We start from the raw sequence: 19,607 nt of genomic DNA on the forward strand, positions 1-19,607 counted from the left end.
TGCGGCCTGGGGTTCCTGCCGCTCCAGGTGCCTCCTCTATGCCCGTGTGCTGCAGGGGCTTGTGGGTACAGCTTTGTGTCTGGGGCTTCTGTCCAAGTGTTGGTGTTAGTGGCCAGCAGAGACTAGATGACTTAAGTGCTCACCCAGACGGCACGCCGTCCCCCCAGTGTCGGGTCCCCCACTCCATCTATCTTCATTTATGCACACACAAGTTTAGACAGCTGTGGGGTGTGGTGGGCCACCACAGGAGTGGTCCCAGGAACGATTTGGTGTTGACCCCCGACCCCTGACCACACCCCCCAAAAAAATCCACTGGCTCTGTTTAGGCCTCTCTGTTGCTATAAGGGATTTGTTTTCCTCTTGTTCGGCCACGGATAGGGTGCAAAGAGAAAGGCAAGGTCCAGAGAAGTTAAGTAACGTGTACAAGGTGTTGCAGCCACTGAACAGTTGGGCTGGGGACGCCAGGAACTGACTCTTGGGAACACCATATGGTACCATTATTATAAAAGTAGGTTTCCTTGCCTCTGCTAGGAAAGCCATTGATCCAGAAGGGGAAACTGAGGCCGTGAGAAAGAGTGAAGTGTGCAGCATCCCTCTGCTGGTGAGGCCTCGTGACTGTCTTCCATGCCTGTCCCCATTGGTGGCTTAGCCCTCTGCTGCCACCCTGCAGGTTGCTGTCCAGCCTCAGAACCCTGGTCATCTGGTCAGGCCTGGCACTGGCTAGAGAATGCAAGTTGCTTGGCCAGGGTCACACAGCAAATTGGTGGCAAAGTCAGGATCTGAACCGAGGACCCCTAATAACACAGGGTGCTTTCCATACAGCTCCTCTTCTCTCCATCCAGTCCTTTCTCCTCCAGAGGAATCTGCAGCTCTCACCCCTGCCTCACCCCTCGAGCTAGAAAGGGAGTGTGTAATTCTGGAAGAAGGTCCAAATATAAAATGTTGGCAGTTGGCTAGAGCTGGCAGGGCTTCTGGCCTGGCTGGTTCAGTCTTAGGCACAGCAGATGGCTGAGCTGTGTCCCAGCCGGAATCTCTCATTGATTCTAGAAAGAGGCTGCAGTGAGTTCTCTGGTCTAGCTCTCCCTCTCTCTCTCTGGATCGGTTATCAGTGCATTGGCGTGCCTGGTGAAGCCAGCTAACCCCACAGTGCTGCGTACGGCCTGGACCTATCTCCTGTGGCCAGGCCTGCATAGAGTCAGGAGGCAATCCTGACACTGGACCAGATGGCCCAGGATTGGCTCGATCTCTCACTGTGTGATTCAGAGATGGTGAGCACTTGCCCTAGGACACACAGCTCTCTGGTTCAGAACAGGGCTTCCTGCCCTGGGCTTTTTCAAGACATCAGATACGGAAATAGGAAGTGTATATTCATTCCCACATGGGGAAACTGAGGCCCAAACATATGAGCTGGAGGTCTGGTCTCCATCATCTAGATGTGAGCCAGAGCTGTCCCAGGGATCTCTGTGAGACTTCTGCCTGCCTGTCTCCATCTCTTTTCCCTTGGTGACATTACTCCAGTGGATTTCCTGTCTGGCTTCACAGGCCAGGGTAGGATGTGAACTGCATCATGAAGCAAGGGAGCTGGGAACCTCAGGGGGCCGTCTCCATCAGCACATTTCAAGTACAGTAGGGAGGATGCAGGCTGGACCTGTGCAGGGACTTCCAGACATTAAAAAATTTAACTATTATACCTCTTTAAAAGTCGGTGGCTTCTGGAGGCTGCTGAATAGTTCCGTGGTGAGTACCAACCACGACTAGTGGTGTAATGGTGCATTGCAGCTTGCTGGGGACTAGATTGAGTAGTTAATGATGCTTACTTAGCTCAGTCTTGCCTAAGGTGCAGGTTTGCAGGCTAGGAGACAGAGTGAAGCACAGGAGGTCATCTACTGAATACTTAGGCTGCCCTGGCCCTGCGTCTACCGCTGTAACAGAGGAGCAGATTCTGGAGTCAGGAGCATGGCTGAAATGCCTTTAGAGGTCTGGGCCCTTGGCACATTGCTGTCTACACCTCAGGCCCTCTGAACTGCTGCCATCCAGAGAGAGGGTGGAGCCTGGCCCCAGTCTTTTTTCTTCTGCTGGTCCTGGTCCTGCTCACAGTACGAGGCGTTCAGTCCCAGAGGGGCCCGACCTAGGGAGGCAGAGGAGCCACGTAGCAGGCCCGGCAGTGAGCCAAGTTCACTCCTTGGGCCCTGGGCCAGGCTGCTGCTGTCAGGGGATGGGGAGACAGAGGAAGGAAGTGCCTGCTGGCTGCCATAGGCTGATGTGCAGCCATATCATCACACGTACATCAGGCACCGCCAGGAGGCACTGGATGGCCAGCTGAGCCGAGAACAGAGGCCCTGGGTAGCCACTGGGTGTGGCCACGTGCTAGGGAGTGGAGCGGCAGGAGCTTGGAATCTCAGTCTCCGACCAGAGTCGCAAACTGCTGTTCACCCAGGCTTGCTGCGCCTCAGACCACCTGTAATTGTTCTATCACCCTTAAAAGCGTCCGTGTGTCCTAACAGTCTTTTTAAACAAAAACCCTAGACTCCCAGACATTGCCTGTCCATTAGAGAGACAAAGTTGGAAATGGAGAAGGAGAGCTGGTCCCCAAGACCGCTGTGTACATCCAGGCAGAGCCGGAGTTAGTGCGCATTAGTCCAGAGCTGGGATGGCCTTTGAGATGCTGAGATTCTTCTAGTTCCTCTGTCCATGCTCGGTGTCACAGTGTAAACACCAAGAGACCAGCTCTGGGGCCTGGCTGCCTGGATTCAAATCCCCACCATACTATCCCATAGCTGTGTGTCTTTGGACAGGTTTCTTAACCTCTCTGAACCTCTTGCCATCGAAAGCAGAGTTTCTTTCATGAGTCTGTTGGGGTTTGTTGCTCCTGTTAGGGCTTTGTCCTTCTGTGGCTCACAGGCTGGCTTCGTCTCCTGCTCAACTGCAGCAGGGACTCATTGGAGTTTGGAGTCAACTTTTAGAAGGCAATATCTTGAGTCTCTCCCTGGTCTTAGTGTTGTCTGAAGTAAAGCAGACATAACCCAGGCTCTTAGAGCCCTCTGAGTAGTGAATCCAGAATGACTTGGGGCTGTCCCTCTGGGTGGTAGATCCAGAATGACTTGGGACTGTCCCTCTGGGTGGTAGATCCAGGATGGCTCAGGACGGTCCCTCTGGGTGGTAGATCCAGGATGGCTCGGGGCTGTTGGCCTGGCTGTTGACTTTGAGTGGAGTGTTGAGCCAGCTTGGAGCTGCCCTGTGTGCAGAGCCCACCTGGTGCTGCTACCTAGTAATCTCAGGCCTTGTGTACAGGATGGACCAATAAATCCCCAGGTTGCCCAGGCTCGTGGAACCTCGTGCAGGAAGGTCTCCTTCCTCCCCGGCCTTGTGTAGGGGTCAGGCCTGGCTAGTACATCTTTGGGAATCAGCCCGTCCGTAGCCCATCACACAGCTGCCTGGGGAAGCCAGGTAGAACCGGCAATCCCCAGGCCTTGCCGTTGGGACCATACGGAGCCAGCCAGGGCTGCTGCTGCACACTGCCCTCATTCCACGAGGGACTGCCTTCCTACCCTGCCCCCCATCCCCACCCCAGCAACCACCACAGAGGAAAAGTCAGTGCCTTCAGAAGGTGTCCCATATTACAGCCCACCTGACAGATGTCTCCTGTCCCACGAGGTGACAGCAGTCAGCGTGATGACAGAGGATCTGGATTGGAGACGGCCAGTGTCAGCTAGCTGAGACTCCAGGGTCAGGGGAAGAGGGGGCGTGTATGGGTTGGATGCACTGCGCCAAGACAGGGCTGTGGTGGAAGCACTCTGCCAGGTGGACACTCCATCTCCTCCTCATGCCGGGTGGGGCCCAGATGAGACTCCCAGGAGGGGAAGTGGACAGAGGACAGAGCCCAGTGACTTCCTGCCTGAGCCTCGACCTCCCCGTCAGTTAAATAGGACCAGTCTCCTTTCCCTCAGCATGAACGTCAGACCCATGTGCCGCCTTGTGTGCGAAAACAGCAACCTGGTCCCAGACGATCGCAGTGGGGTCCGAGTGCACCCATGCTTCCTGGGGCAGCGGCATTCGCCTGTGCTGTTCACGGAGAGGGGCTGTGTGCTCCCATGCAGGCAGGCGCAGATACAGAGGCAGGCTCTCTGCTCTGGTACAGACCATGGGACTGTGTCTGGTTCTGTTGTTGTTTTGGTTTCCTGCTCTCACTGGATATTCCAGAAGTAGTAGCAAGCCAAAGTGTGAGGCTCCTCCAAGGGGGGAATCTTCACAGTCTGGCCGTATTTGCGTTCATTCTTTCTGTCAGGCAAATGTGAGATTTGCTTCCCCTTCACCTTGGAAAGCCGCAGTTGGAACCGGAAGAGGGGAGGGAAGGGGTTTACAGGCTCTAGCTACATCCCTCCCTTTCCTTTGAAGTAGGAATGGACCCCCCACCCCCACCACCGCCCGTCGCCTCCTTACAGCTGATGTTTTTCCAGCTGCCTGGCTCCCTGAGGGGTGTGGGGCTCCTTAGTCAGGTCGCCAAGGGGCTGAAGGGCCAGACCTGCCTCTCTGTGACCATAGTGCTGATCTTCCCTAGCAATGTGACCTCACTTGACCTTGCCATTTACCCTGTCACAGTCCTAGTTTGTCACCTAGGGATGGTCGTTTCACAGTGTGGCTTCTGAGGTGCAAAGCACAGCCACAGAGGCTTCCTTTGGTCAGTGGGGAAACTGAGGCCCTCGGGTGAGAAAGGTGCACCACGAACTTCAGCCAGTTGGCAACGGTCTAGGTCTGAGCCTAGCTTCCTGCCTCAGTCTGTATCATTTCCACTCTACCGGGACCAAGTCCCAGGCCTGGGGAGGGCTCCTGTCCCGCCTCTCAGACTGGCTGAGGCCTGTCCCTTGGTTCCATGTGTGCTGGTGTGTGTGGGCAGCAGGAAGGACTTCAGAACCCCAGATCTGAGGCATGAGCCTGCTCAGACGTTGTTCCTGCATCCCCTGAGGGCGTGGCTCAGAGCCGAACTGCACCCTTGAATACTAACCTCCAGATTCTTCTCTGTCCTTCCCTCAGGGCTTCCCTGGAGACTTTGGGGAAAGAGGCCCTCCTGGACTTGATGGGAACCCTGTAAGTACCTCCATGCTTGCCAACAGGTCAGAGTGTAGCCAACTTGAGGAGCCTGAGTTTGGGGGTCAGACAGAACTGGGTTGTCCCCAGCCCATGACCTACTAGTTGGGTGCCCTTGGCAAAAAATGGAAAGACTTCTCTGAGTCCCTTTCTTTTGGGGTTTCTGTGGCCTCCTGGGAGAGACCCCTGCCTACTTAGCTGTAGGTGGTGCCAGTCTCTGGGGCTTTTGTCTGGTGAAGAAACCCCAGCTGCCACCTGGAGGAGGCACCAGAACCATTTATAGGTAGTTTGGCTTGGCAAAGCCACCTGCTGCAAGCTTCGTTGGAGGCAGAGGCAAGTTGACAGGCGTCTTCAGTTTTACAGTTTGTAAACACGCAGAGGCCCAGCTTGCCTGCAAGGAGATGGGTTGGCCTCCCCTTGGGGAGTCTGTTTGCTTTTCCCTTCTTGTCCCAGCTCCAGGCCCCGGGTGGGAGAGGACATTAATGTCAGCCTGGGGTGCAGACCATGGCCAATGTTCTCAGGGACACCTGCTCAGGTCCTTGGCTTTCCCTGGGGCTTGTTACCAGAGCAGCCCTGCCCAGCTGTGTCCACTGGGACCTCCAGCAGCACTCTGTCATGCGTTGGTCCATTGTTGTGCCATAAATGCTCCTGAGCCTGACCTACCCAGATGCCTCAGGGACAAAGATCCCCCAGGCCTGACCCATCCAGGAATGTGGAGTTTGTCCCTTGGAAAACCAGTTCATTCCTCTGCGCCCCAGTTTCCCTCTCAAAATGCAGGTCAGAAGGCATGCTTTAGAGAATGGAAGGTCTTGGCCGCTGCAGGTGTTCAGGGGACAATTGTCATTAATACTAAGTGTCCATAAGGTGGTCCCTGGTCTTAGTGCTACCTCCTTAGGCCATTGCACTTGCCTAGGTGGAGCTGGGTGGAAGAGAGTATGGATGCCTATGGGGAGGACAGAAGAAAGGGGGGCGGGGGGGCTATGAGGCTTCCTGGTGGAGCAAAATGCATTTCAAGGGTTTGCAGGGGGAGCCAGGCCCTTCCCACAGATTCACCTCTTAGTGGGTTAGCATCACACCAAAGGATATGGCCTTCTGGGAGTTTCCCTGGATTGGGAGAGACATGCTTCTCCGTAGGGTCTGGAGGAATAGAACAATTTCCCTGCCTTGGCATGAGCTCTGCCATGAAGGTGTTGAGGGACCTTGGCAAGTCATTTCCCTTCAGGGCAGCCCCACAGTTGTATCAACAAGGGCAGCCTGGGAGAGGCTGGCATTTCTTACTGTTAATCAGTGGCCAGAACCTCAAGGTTTGATTCGTGACTATCTGTTTTGAGTGCGAGCCAGACTCTTCCCTCCTTTTTTTTTTTTTTTTTTTTTTTTTTTTTTTGTTTTTTGTCTGTTTGTTTTGTTTGTTTTTTTTATCCTGGTGTAGACAATAGATGGTCAATTTATAAAGCTTTTGGGGACTGGAGTTGGAAGGTCAGTCCCACATTGTCCCATCCTCTGGCCCCAACAAGACCTTCCCATGACATCCGGGAATGGGCAGACCTGGAGAGCCTGAATGGTGATGGAGCCCTCTTTGCTTGCCTCTGACCCTGAGTGGACCACTCACTTCTGAAATCCCAGTGTCCTCTCCAAGAGAGAAAAACACCTCCACCTGCTTATGGCCTGAGTCCAGTCCCACCTGTGTGTCTGTCCTTCATGCTAGGTGCCAGGCTTGGAGGTGACAGGTGGGATAGATGGTAGAGGGGGTGTCTTCCTCAAACCCAGGCAAGCATAAAGGAGCACCTAGGGATTGTGGTCAGGAAGAGGGGAAGTCTGCCCCTAATGCTCCCATCGGCACCTGTGTAGGGTATGGTGTGGAAGGAGACAGGGCAGTCACCACCTTGATTTCTGTGTTTTCAGGGAGAAATCGGTCTGCCAGGGCCACCAGGAGTCCCCGGCCTCATTGTAAGTACACACATGCCTAGACCCACGGTGGGCAGAGATGGAATAGCCGGGGTGTGAGGAGCAGGCAGGGGACCCACAGGGGAGGTCAGAAGGGCCTCTTCCATCAACTCCCCAGAGGGATGGGGGGAGAATGGGGAGCAAGGAGATAGGAGTAAAGGCAAAGCCGTGCTGTGTGACTGCAGGTAGCTTACCCACCTTCTCTGAGCATCGTTGATCCGATGAGGATGAGTTCTGGAGTATGGGGCTGCCAAACATTCTTAGGCTTGTTGCCTGTCCCGTGACTTACAGGCAGGTAGGTCAGTGTGATAGCAGGCCATTGAGCCTGCTGTGAAGGGCGCAGGCCCAGAGGGAGACTGTGGCTAGCAGGGGAGCAGAGACTCTAGAACATGGTAGGCAGCTTTCTTCACCCTTTTCCCTAAAGCACTGACTTTGGAGCCAGAGTGCCCAGTTCAAGTCCCGGCGCTGTCAAATCCTTGTCGTGTGACCTGGGCTTCAGTTTCCTCGTCTGTAAAGTGGAGATGGGCAGAGTCCTCTTGGATTCCTGGTTGTGAGGTTGAAAGGAGGGTGGGGAGAGTGTGGCCAGCTCCAGCACTCTAAGTTCTGAGTCCCTGGACTATATCTGTATCTCAACCGTTGTCTGCTGAGATGCCTGGGCCCAAGAGGCTGGGGAGCGGGAGGGGACAGGGCCTCTGGCTATTGCTGGCTGGAAAGGCCTTGGCAGGGGGCTCCATCATTCAGCATAGCGCTTGTTGCCTGGCCTGTAGAGCTAGTCTTGACTCAGCCCTGAGGGCCAGTGAGAGGACAGAGCCTGGGGTGAACCTAGAAATGTCCCCCTAGACTCTGCTTCTCTGCTCCGGCCTTGTGGAGCCTGTGGTGTGGTGGCAGGGGGCGTGAGGTGGCTCCCCAGACATGAGGGGTGGCTTGTTCTTCTAACACCTGTGCTAAGGATGGTGGAGGAGGAGGAGGAGGAGGAGGAAACACTCCACTCCCCAGGCAGTCTGTCCTTGGAAGAGCGCCCAGGGTCCCCAGAAGCATCATTCCTGCTCAGGCAGGTCGGAGCAGAGCCTGGGTGAGGGGATGTGGGGCCAGGTCAACCTCTTGGTTCTGATCTCCAATGATGACCTCACCTCTGTGAACCCCAGGAACCCTCTGCCACATGGGATCCTTGTCCTCATTTGTAATATGGGATCATTGTCTTCATTTATTCTGGGACCGCAGATGCATGTAGTCCAATCTGGGCCCTGGCACCGGACCTCCTGGGTTTGAGTCCTAGTTCACCTGCTCATCTAACCCCTATCCTGGATATATTTCTTCCCCTCCTGCCCTTCAGCTTCTTCACCTATAAAATGGACATTGTAGTAGTACTTGCTTTTGGGGATTGGTGTTACGGTTTAAGTAGCTCAACACACTCGTGTACACAGTGTTTGGAACACAGTAAGGCTCCAAGCAGCAATAAGCATAACAATTGCTATCTTTATTTTTCTGTGGCATGTCTGATAGCATTGCACACTGCAACTGGGTGGGAGAGCATATTACACTTGACTAGTGATGTCTGCCTTGGAGGGGGATGCTATCGTTCGCTAGTCATCTCCTCCTTGGCTGAAGATGCTGCAGTTGACAGTGATGTCTGCTTTGGCTAGGGATGGGGAAGTATTAACTTAGACACTCGTCTCTTACGTTCATTCAACAGAACTTTGCTGACTACTTTCTTTGGCAGAGTGTGTCACGAGAATCTGAGAACATGCTGGAAGTCTCAGTATCTATTTTTCCCCCTAAGCTCCGAAGAGATCACCGGAGCATATGACCATTAAGCTCCAATGCGAACACCTCGGGTGCTAGAAACTCTCTCCTTCCTGGTCCATCCGAGCACACAGCCCTCTTTTTCCAGTGTTTTCCTGTCTTGAGCCCAGGTTACCCTCACTGTCCCTGGGAGAGGCTGTTTTGGGTCAAATGTCCATTTCCTGCTCTTCAACTCCTTCAGTATGATCAATCCTGGGTCCCAAACTTTACGAAGGGGGCACTCCCACATCCTGACAGTCATCGTTGGCACGTGCTCCCATTTGGCATTGTCCCAGCATTCTGGGTTGGGTCCTGAGAATGGAATGAGTTCTGTTTGGATGAATGAACAGGTTCTATGGACCCAGACTGTGGAGGAACTCTGTGATTTTCCTCCAGATACGTGGCATGTTCCTTCCAGCCTCAGAACTACCAGACAAAATGCAAGTCACAGGTGGATTTGGATGCCAGATGTGATGTTTAGGACACGTTTGAGCTGGAATGTTGTTCTATTTACCTAACATCCAAATATAACTGGGTGGCCCTCTTTCTGTTCTGACCTGATGCTGCAGCTTACAGTGTCTCTTTGGAAGGGGGTGGGAAACAGACCCCAGGTCAAGGTCACACACAAGGCAGGGGAAGGAGCTTGATTCAAGTCCAGTACCCCCATCTTCCAGTCCAGGGACCTTTCCTGTCTCCTTCTGGGCTGAGCTCTGGGTCTGCCTACAGTTCTCAGCCCCATGCCTACAAGGTTTCCAAAGAGCTTCTCTTGTCTCCGGCCTGCCTCACTCGGTGTCTTTCTCTCATCACTGCCAGCCTCTCTTTGCCTATTTTCAGATTTCCTTCTCTGCCAGAATGAAGTTCCTCTCATCTTGGCACCTTTAGGTGGGGGTCACTGGGCTGGACCTGAGCCCACCGAGCCTGAGTGAGTGAGTGCCTTCTCTTGTCCTGGAGCTCTGTGAGTGGGGACTTCAGAGCTGAGGGAGCTTCCTGGGGAACTGGAAAGGAAAGAGTCTCTGCCATGAGGTGTAGGAGAAATTGGGACTGAGTCACGAATGATTTTCTAGAATGTACGGGTATTCTGCTGAGTGTGTGTGTGTGTGTGTGTGTGTGTGTGTGTGTGTGTGTGTGTGTGTGTAGGGGAGGAGTCCATGCTTTGATGGTCAGTTTTTTTGTAGAAACCAAGATATACTCAACCCTCTGTGGAGTCAGCTGACTCCAGACCATAGAGCAGGGAGGTGACAGAGCTCTGGGGTCCGGCCCAAGTGGTGCAGTTACGGGAACAAAGGTCCAGCAGTGTCAGTGGTCAGCCCAGCACACCAGGCTAAGACACAGGCGAGCCAAGGGCTGGGACATTACAGGCCAGGTGCCACAGCTGAAGAGGAGCGGCGAGGCTGGAAGGAGGGAGAGACTTCTGGGGAGGAGGGAGGTCTTGCCTTGGAAACCCCCATGGGTTTCCTCCAAGGTCCCTTGCAAACCCTGATCTGGATGCCTGTGTCATGGTTTTGGGTCCTTGCTGTCAGAGGCTACCCCAGGACTTGTAGGCATGGATTCACACCTGGACAGACAGACAGACAGACAGTCCTGAGGTCTGGTCCTGCCTCTGCCCCACTCAGTACTTGCATGGCAGGTTTTCTGGACCCTCTCTTTCCTCGTCTATAACTGCCATGCTGGTTGCATGGGTGAACAGTGTTGAACTGCTAGCGGCCCAGTGCATCATTCGGAGTCTGGCTGGGGAGGGCTGGATGAGGAGGGTTGGCAGCTGCCCCTGGAGTTGGATGCACAGCAGGGGGGCTTTAATTGCTTTCAGCTGTGTTGGTTGTGATCCTGGTGGGGGCCTGGAGAGGAAGGGGATGGTGTGAAGTAGTGCCTGGGAGCTTAGGCATGGTTCCAACCTAAGGGTCTTCCTTGTTAGTATCATGGGAACACTCAGGAGTCAGGCTCTATGAGATGTCCTCTGGGGACAGTGACCCACAGAGTCCCTTCCCCTCCCTTTGTAGGCCAATCTGGGGCCCCGTATTTCTAAGACCTCCCTTCTGCGACTGCTACTGCCTCCCCTAAGGCCCTACAGCTGCAGTTCTCACATCTAGGGTCTTTTTGCCACCATTGATTCCCCCTCGGAGTGATGTGTATTCATGTCAAGCCCCTTCTCCGACACCCACACAGCCTTTAAATGTCCCACATGCTCATCCTCCAGCCTGCGTGATTCTAGTCCCCACACAAGCTGCCTCTAGGTTAGCTGCCACAGGCAATGTCACCCTGAGTTCCTGGAGCTGTTGACTGGTCCTCTGCCCTCTGCCAGGAGCCTAGGGAGCAGCCATCTCTTACGGAGTCTGCTCTGCCCATCATAGTGCGGGGACCATGGGCATCACCCTCCTCCACTTGGGACTGGCAGCAGGGATTGGTTTTTTTAATGCAGCCTTGGAAGGCTGGCTTTCCCTCCCAACTCTGCCTGTGAGCTTCGCTTCTCTCCAGAGACTTCAGAACTGGACATGGCTGCAGCCCCGGCCTCTTGGCCTCTTCTTTGGTACATCAGCCATGGTAGAAAAAGTGACCCACTGGAGTGGTGAGAAATAACTGAGAAGAGGGGAATCGGGGACTCTGTGCTCCGTGTCCTACAATGGTCTTATCGGGTCACAATTGTCATTGTTAGACCGAGGTGTTCTTTTTCTTGATGGACATTGGGAGCAGGATTTGCTAGCGAAGGCTCAGCAGAGAGGGCTGGATGCAGCCAAGTGGCAGTCCTGAAGTCCTGAGTGGGGATATGCCTGCCACGGGCCAGTGCCTGTGTTTCAGGCAGGGAAGGAATGGGCATATCTAGTCTGAAAAGCTCCCCTCCGCTACCCATCTGCAGGTCCCCAGCCATTCTGGAGCTCTCCGCTGGCATTCTCTGCTGCTGGGCTTCCGGGGCTGATCTATGCCTCAGGGCTTTTGCCAAGGAGTCCAAAGAGTCTGAATCAGGGTCGTAGGGAACCGATGCCCAGAGAGCTCAAGTACATTGATTGCAACCACAAAGCCTCTGGGTCAGTGAGGGAAGATGAACAAGCCGAAAAGAATGGCTTTTTTTTTTTTCCTGGAACAACTCCATGTTATGGCTGAGCTTGGGGGTAGCTATGAGGGAGTGACCAGAGTGACATTTGAGGGAATGGAGTGGATTTTGAATAAAGAAACTCACCCACTTTGCTCTAAGCCTGGGTTCCCTAACCTCAGCACTTTTGAGTTTGGGGCTGGGTTACCCTTTGCTGGGATCTGTCCTGTGTACTGCAGGATTTTTGGTGGCCCCTGACTGACCTCCATCTGTTAGATGGCAGTAGCTTCTCTTAAATTGTGACAACCCACACTGCCCCAGCCATCATCTCACCTGCTAACTCAGCTGCTCCTTGAAACAGTGCTAAGGAAACAAAGTGTTGCTACTCTCCCTGTCCCGTGCTAGGTAAGTGGCAGAGGGACAAGCCGACCAATATATGAAATGTCCCTCCAGCCATCGGGAGCTCCTGTGGAGAACACCCTTGGGGGCACCGGACCTCCTGAGTCCAGGAGTCCTGCTGTTCCTGACCCCCAGCCTATTGTCCAAGAACCATCTCTGCATCTTGGGGACCATAGATAATATAGAGCACCCAGAATGCCTCCTGTCCTTGCTACCTTGTGAGGAGCAGGTCAGCTGCCCTGGGGAGCAGGAAGTGTTTCTCATCCCTCATCCCAAAGAATAAACCTGTACTTAACTTGTACAGCAGAGAATCCTGGTCCCCATTTTGCAGAGAAGGAGACTGAAGTCCAGAGAAGTTATGAGTCCTTTATGTAATGGACAGAAGTCTTGCTGTCTAATGAGAAGTTCTGGGAGGGGTGTGACCGCTCCTGAGACGTGGCCAAGATCAGGCATTGTGGCCGGCTCTGATTCCAAGTGGAAGTGAACGGCAGAACACTCCTAATTCCAAGACCAGCCCAAGGGTGTGAACTGCATCTTCAGTCCAGCAGCTGGGATCTGGGGGATCCTCCCTCCCAGATCTCCCCCCAGGGCCACCTCTCATGGTGTCTTCCTCTTTGTCTCTCCCCAGGGTGACATGGGAGCATTGGGTCCACTTGGCTACCCAGGACCCAAAGGCATGAAGGTAAGTTAAATGAAGGCTCCCCAAGTTCAGGCCCCACCCCGACTGGGCATCCCAGAAGAAAGGCACCGTCTGATGTCCCTGGGAGGGGAGATGGGGAAGGCTGGCCGGGAGCTCAGTTCTCTGGCTTGAGAGCTGGCCAGCATCTGTATGTCATTTAGGCCAGACATCTTTATTGAACACTAAGTCCACAAGCTGAATGGGAGGCCAGTGTGGCTCTGGGATGTGGGACTCACGGCCAGTAGATGTAGACACCCTCGTGGCAGGCAGTGAGCTTGGTCCCCACAAGTGGAAGAGACTTGCCCAGGAAAGTCCAGGTCCTGGGTGTCAGCCCCCTCTGCTCTGGGTTGAGTTCAGGGAGGGGGGTCACTGCAGCTTCTCTCAGCTCTTCACACAAGCCTTTGCCTTGTGAGGTGGGCATCACTGCCCCCTTGGCTCATCAGAATACGGAGCCCCAGGTTGGGGGCCAGCTCAGGGTCTTGAAGCGTTTTCAGTCCCTGACTTCTGTGGCCTTGGCCTCTCTTGCAGGGACTGATGGGCGGCGTGGGGGAGCCCGGACTGAAAGGTGATAAGGTGATCGGAACTCTCCCTTACTGCCTGTGGGTTAGCTCATGCCCCTGCCCCCGGGATACCTGGACCCGCTTGCCTCCTCCGCTGCACACTCTGGCTTCTTCCCTCCTCCGTCCTCTGCACCTGCCATTCTGGCTTATTCTGCTCTCTCGGTGTGTGAGGCTCAAGAGAACGGCTGTTGGGGGCCTGATGGTTGAGGCGGATAGGACAGGGGGGAGCATGGGTCTGGGTTAAGTCAAGGCTGATCTCTGAATCTCAAATGCAGAGCATCACAGCAAGGCATGCAGGGGTCACTGCCTCAGGACGTGGAGGGTGGAGACCTCCCAGGACCAGCCCACATGGGTGTTGGTATCCCTGTATCCCTGGGAGGCTCTGAGAGTCCAGCCCTAGGGAGCACCTAGGCTGAAACACTATGCAAAGCCTCCAAGCACCACCTGTTTCCCCAGCTGCCCCCGAAAAAGCTACTCCTTGGCCCGGGCTGAACAGCCCTGCCACTGACCTTTCATTGTCTCAACCCTGTGCCAAACCTTGTTGGAAAGGCGAGGTGAGTCCCAGGGCCCAGAGACAGGTAGCACCTAGCCTAGGTCCCACAGCCTCAGAGTGACAGCTACCAGGCCAGTGCAGGGGTACTCTGCCTTGTACAGACATCTCTCTCTTTCCGTTCAGTTTCTACGTGAACCTGGAATGCCAAAGGGTGTGTGGCATGTTTGGGGGTGGCTCCCTGAATATCCACATGAGATGGCCTCGCCGCTCAGTCCCTCCTCACCAAGGCTCCTGTACCTGTGCCAGATGGCTGGGCCCTTGTGCCCTCTTGAGACACCTGGGTCTCCAGAGAGTCCCAGTCACTGAACAGAATGAAAGTCATGAGGTCTGAGTGAGCAAGGCTCTGGGAAGTCACTGGCTCTAGAACCTACAACTGGCAACTGTGGAAACCGAGTCCCAGAGAAGGGAAGATATTGATGAAATCAAAGTCTGTGCTTTATGGAGCTAATCCAAGTCCCTGGGCTCTTAGGAAGTGGTCAGGCAGGCAGCAAGATGGAGTAACTTCAGCTCTTTCTCCACCTGTTGTTACCTCTCCGATTTCTCCCATCATGCCTAAGTCTCTGCTGCCTTTCTAGGCTCTACCTGCTACTGTCCTCCCAGACCTTCGGTCCAGCCCTCTCGAAATGAAGGGCTCGTGGGGGTGGAGTGGGGGGTCCTGATAACCTCCTGTCTGCTCTGAGGCGTGAGATGACAGCTCTGTGGAATAACTGAAGTCCTGGCCAAGGAAAAAGGAAGTGGGGGAGATGGATTTGTGGCCGAGGGCTTTGCACGGGCGATTGGGCAGGGCCGGCCGCCAATCTGCAGTGCTGGAAAACATGCAAATGAGCCTTGCGCCATCATATCCTTGTCACAGCAGCTGGTAGGGCCACCAGGGGCTCTGGAGATGCTCAGCTCAGCAACAAACTGAAGGAAGTCCTTCAAAGCCCCTTTGGAAGAGAGAGGCAGAGTTGCTGTCCTGCCCTTGGCTGGGCCAGGGTCTCCAGCTTGTGCTCGGGCAGCCATATCCATGCTGCCTCTAGCCCTCCCTGGACCACAGAGCCATCATTCATCCCAGTATTCTCCTGCTCATTCTGACTTTCCAGGACCCCACCTGGCCCTGAGCCAGGCTCTCAGACCAGCCTGGAGGGGGTTCCTGCTCAGCCTGGCTCTCCAGGTCATCGCCTAGTTTCCTACATTACTTTTAAGCTTTCCCTCTCCCATTTTTTAAATATTTCCAACCCTTTTTTGCACAACACACACACACACACACACATACACACACACACATACACACACACACACACACACACACACACACACACACACAGGGGTGGGGTGGGGAGAGAGAGAGAGGGAGAGAAAATACCTCCCCAAATTCTATGACTGTGTACAAGATTTTCCAAATAGAAAGAAAAAAGAAAACACAAAAAAGCAAGTTAGGAAAAAAAAGCTTTCAATTCCAATTTTTGTTCTGATGATACAGTTGTGTGCCAAGTCAGAGCCTTTACAGCCGCCTTGGTCTTCTGAGATTTCTACTTCTTCAAGCTGCTACAGCTTCATAAGGTCTCAGTGACCAGAACGAGTAGGCTATTGTAGTGTAGAGTAGGTTACTGTAGTGTGGAGTAGGTTACTGTAGTGTAGAGTAGGTTACTGTAGTGTGGAGTAGGTTACTGTAGTGTGGAGTAGGTTACTGTAGTGTGGAGTAGTTACTGTAGTGTAGAGCAGGTTACTGTAGTGTGGAGTAGGTTACTGTAGTGTAGAGTAGGTTACTGTAGTGTGGAGTAGGTTACTGTAGTGTAGAGCAGGTTACTGTAGTGTGGAGTAGTTACTGTAGTGTAGAGTAGGTTACTGTAGTGTGGAGTAGGTTACTGTAGTGTAGAGTAGGTTACTGTAGGGTAGAGTAGGTTACTGTAGTGTGGAGTAGGTTACTGTAGTGTAGAGTAGGTTACTGTAGTGTCGAGTAGGTTACTGTAGTGTAGAGTAGGTTACTGTAGTGTGGAGTAGGTTACTGTAGTATAGAGTAGGTTACTGTAGTGTGTAGTAGGTTACTGTAGTGTAGAGTAGGTTACTATAGTGTGGAGTAGGTTACTGTAGTGTAGAGTAGGTTACTGTAGTGTGGAGTAGGTTACTGTAGTATAGAGTAGGTTACTGTAGTGTGTAGTAGGTTACTGTAGTGTGGAGTAGGTTACTGTTGTGTAAAGTAGGCTACTGTAATGTAGCCTAAGGTGACAGGCTAGTCAGCTAAGGGCTTCGAGATGGTTCTAGTCCTAGAGGGAGGCACCTTTCCAGCTGGCCTGAGGACAGCTCATTTACCGGAACTGGACCAAGAGGGAGCAGAGGAATCCTGTCACCCAGCCTTCTGAAGAGACCCACCCAGGGCTCAGTCAGGGCCCATTTGATTCCTGTTGCACACAGTCCGAACAAGCCAGCTCTCTGGTGACTCCCATGAAAGCTGATTAAAAGCAGTTAATTAGAAGCCAGCTGCTGGTATGGAAGGGGGACAGGAAGACATGGCAGCTCCCAGCTGTGGTCCCTGCAGTGTCGCCCTTGCATGCAGACATCACCTGTTGTTGAAGAGCCTGCAGGGTGAAGATACTCTCCTGCAAGAAAACCAGTGTTCTCTACAAAAGGGCCAGGAAGCCTTGGCGGTGCTCTGAGAAGCTGAGGAATGGGAGGCCTCCCCTCACCCGGGGGCTCTCCTGGCCCACCTAGGGGATGGGACCTTGACCGATTTAGAGCCAAGGCTGCTGCTGGCCATAAGAACAGCCTCCACAAGGGTCCACAGGGTCTACTATGCGGGGAAAGTTTCTGGGTTGCGTGCCTCCCCCCTTATAATCTCTTTGCTGGTGTGTACTCAGGGTGAACAAGGGGTCCCAGGTGTGTCGGGAGATCCCGGCTTCCAAGGAGACAAGGTAATTTGATCAGGTGCCTCTGGCCCCACCTTCATCCTCCTCCTGCTGGTCCAGGACCCACTTGTCAGGTGGCCGTTCCCATCCACCCACTCGTCACTTCCCCTGGACCTCACAGTGGCCTCTGAACTTCTTTCCCAGACACTGTTACCTATCCCAGTCTGTCCTCCTAACGACCTCCAAGTTGTCCTTTGGAGGGCACATGTGTCTTTGTTCTGTTCACACTGTCAATGGTTCCCAGCTGTCCTTAGGGACAAGTTCTGGTGCTCCCCACAGTGGCACAGGAGGACCCCAGTCTCTGGGACCCTCTGACATTTCCCCCTCCCTTTGGCTGTGTTGCGGAACCACTAAACTGTCCTGGGAGCCTCGTGCTGTTTGAACACACCCCTTCCCTTTCAGAACCCACCCCTGGCCTCTGCACCACTCTGCTCAGATGCCGACCCCCCCCCCACTTTCTCAGAAAGTGGCCTTTTAATGTCCTGGGCACATGTCTGTCTCCCACTCACAATACTCTTCTCCTTGGTTTGTGGACGTGTGCTTAACCTCCTGCAGACTGGATTCCCGGAGGCACAGGGCTCTTGACGGCCCTGACAGCTCTGCTCTGGTCCTACACTCCACTGGAAATTCAGGACCAGTTGGCCAGAAGGAGGGGAGAAGGGAGGAGGGACTGGTTGTGCCGACAAGGAACAGCGGATGAGCCGTGGTGGCCTTGACCTCCGGAGGCCAGCTGTGGCCTGCTGGGAAGGGCTCCTCTGCCCGGGGTTGACCATGTGGCCACATCTGGCCTTCCTGGCCAGCCCACCAGGCCCAAATGTGGACCCGTTCCCCCTTCCCTTCCTTCTAGCCAGCCTGCCCTGACCCAGGGTCCATGTCTAGGTTATAACATACAGGCCTGACTGCTCTCCTCTTGGGCTCTGATCTCAAACGCCCGGAAGGGCACTGTAGGGCTAGTATGGATGAAGATTCCCTGGGTCCTGAACAGTAGGTCAGGGCCGCTCCCAACCCTGGTACCCAGGTCTCGGGGTGCAGCAAGTGTGAGCTCAGCCCAAGCCTGCAGTGGGGAAGGGAGGCCCTCCTCCTTCCTCAAGATGGGCTGGCAGGAGAGTACTGTGGTTGCTCCTGGCATGGCTATGCTCTGATAACTCAGTCTGCTTTCTCTTTCACCAGGGGAGTCAGGGCTTGCCAGGGTTCCCAGGTGCCCGCGGGAAGCCAGGGCCTCTGGTAAGTTCCTCTTCCTCATCCCTCCTCCTGGTTGTAGCTTTGGGATACTGAGGCCAGTACCCTCCACTTGCTTATGGACCGTAGCTGGGGTTATACCACATCCAGACTTCCCTTCTTCCAGCAGTCCTGGGGCTGAGCAGAGTGAGGCACATATGGCCATTGGCCAATTTCCTGGATAGAGTTTCTGAAGCTGAGGGGCAGGAGTCATGCTGGGTACCAGACAGGCCCCAGGCCCTGCACACCAACGGACTCTAATTGGGGCCAGACTCTGCATGCCCATGCACACTACTGACGTCACCCATCTCATGACACTGAATGGTAGCGTGTGTCACACACACGCTTTGTCACTTTCCTTACATGCCTGCTGCCCACACCCAAGGAGCGGGGGTGGGGAGGGGCAGTGATGGCTGCTTCCGTTTCTAGACGTGGAAGTTTAGATTCTGAAGGCGGAAGTGGCCTGCCTGGGTCTCCTGGCTGGAACACACTGCAGAAGACATTGCAGGTGCTGCTCCTTTGTAGCCACCTAGGCAGATTTCACTCGTGTAGTTCCAGAACTTTCCAACTGCCCTCAGCTGAGGATAGGGTGTGGGTGAAAGGTAGGGCCCATGCTAATCCTGTCTGTGTAGTGATCCTACATCTCCCACAGGGCAAAGCTGGAGACAAAGGCTCACTTGGGTTTCCTGGACCTCCTGGTCCTGAGGTACGTGATGTCTGTTTGTCTGCCTGCCTGTCTGTCTCTCTCTCTCCCTCTCTTGTCCCCTACATCTGAGTAGAACTTAATGTTGTGCCTAGAGATGGTAAAGGAGTTGCTAGGGATCATCCCTAAAACGAGAAACAAGGCCAAGGCTAGAAATGGGCTCAGTGGTGCCTGCTAGAATCCCAGCACTCCAGTGGGAGCTGAAGGTCAGCCTAAGCTTTGCAGCCAGACTCTAGCTCAAAAACCGAAAGGAAAAGAGAGAAATTCACGGGTCAGTACCCTCTGTGTTCTCTTTCCCTCCTCAGCTCGTCCTGTCTCACCCAGGGGCTCCCTGAGCTAACCTTAGAGTCCTTCCCTAGTGGTGGCCAATCTGACCCTTGTGGTTTCCACAGAGCCATCTCTGAAGCCTTCCCGGGGTGCTGTCCATGTCTTTTGGAGCGGTGGTTTACTCACAGGGACTCCTCTGAACCGTTCTTTCCCTGGTGGTGGGGAGGGAAGAGAGCCATTGATTGTGGGCTGGCGGAAGAATGTGACACAAGGCAGGATGGTATGGTATAGCTGTGAAGCGCCGGGAACGTGAAACACCTGGCAGCTGCTGATACATGTGATGATGAACATCTCCAGGCTCGGCCGTCGATACCAAGTGGGCACTCACTCTAGCCCCACTAACCTGGTTCCCTCCAGCAGTAGCATGCTACCTTAACCAGGGTTTCTGTGTATCTCAGGCTTGGTACCACCCAGTCCCCAGCCACCGGAACCCCTTGACCTCAGGGC

At 54.2% G+C, this 19,607-nt stretch overlaps 1 protein-coding gene across 1 annotated transcript in view; it reads left to right on the forward strand.

Annotated features, from left to right (window-relative positions):
- Window positions 1-19,607, forward strand: part of Col27a1 (collagen type XXVII alpha 1 chain) — a 118,994-nt gene that overhangs the window by 45,707 nt on the left and 53,680 nt on the right. Inside the window, 7 exon segments of the mRNA XM_028892657.2 lie at window positions 5,032-5,085; window positions 6,988-7,032; window positions 12,864-12,917; window positions 13,443-13,487; window positions 16,865-16,918; window positions 18,083-18,136; window positions 18,783-18,836. Coding sequence (XP_028748490.1) covers window positions 5,032-5,085; window positions 6,988-7,032; window positions 12,864-12,917; window positions 13,443-13,487; window positions 16,865-16,918; window positions 18,083-18,136; window positions 18,783-18,836 — 360 coding nt within the window.

The sequence above is a fragment of the Peromyscus leucopus genome, chromosome 2 (genome assembly GCF_004664715.2).
Source record: "Peromyscus leucopus breed LL Stock chromosome 2, UCI_PerLeu_2.1, whole genome shotgun sequence".
In the NCBI taxonomy this organism is placed as follows: domain Eukaryota; kingdom Metazoa; phylum Chordata; class Mammalia; order Rodentia; family Cricetidae; genus Peromyscus; species Peromyscus leucopus.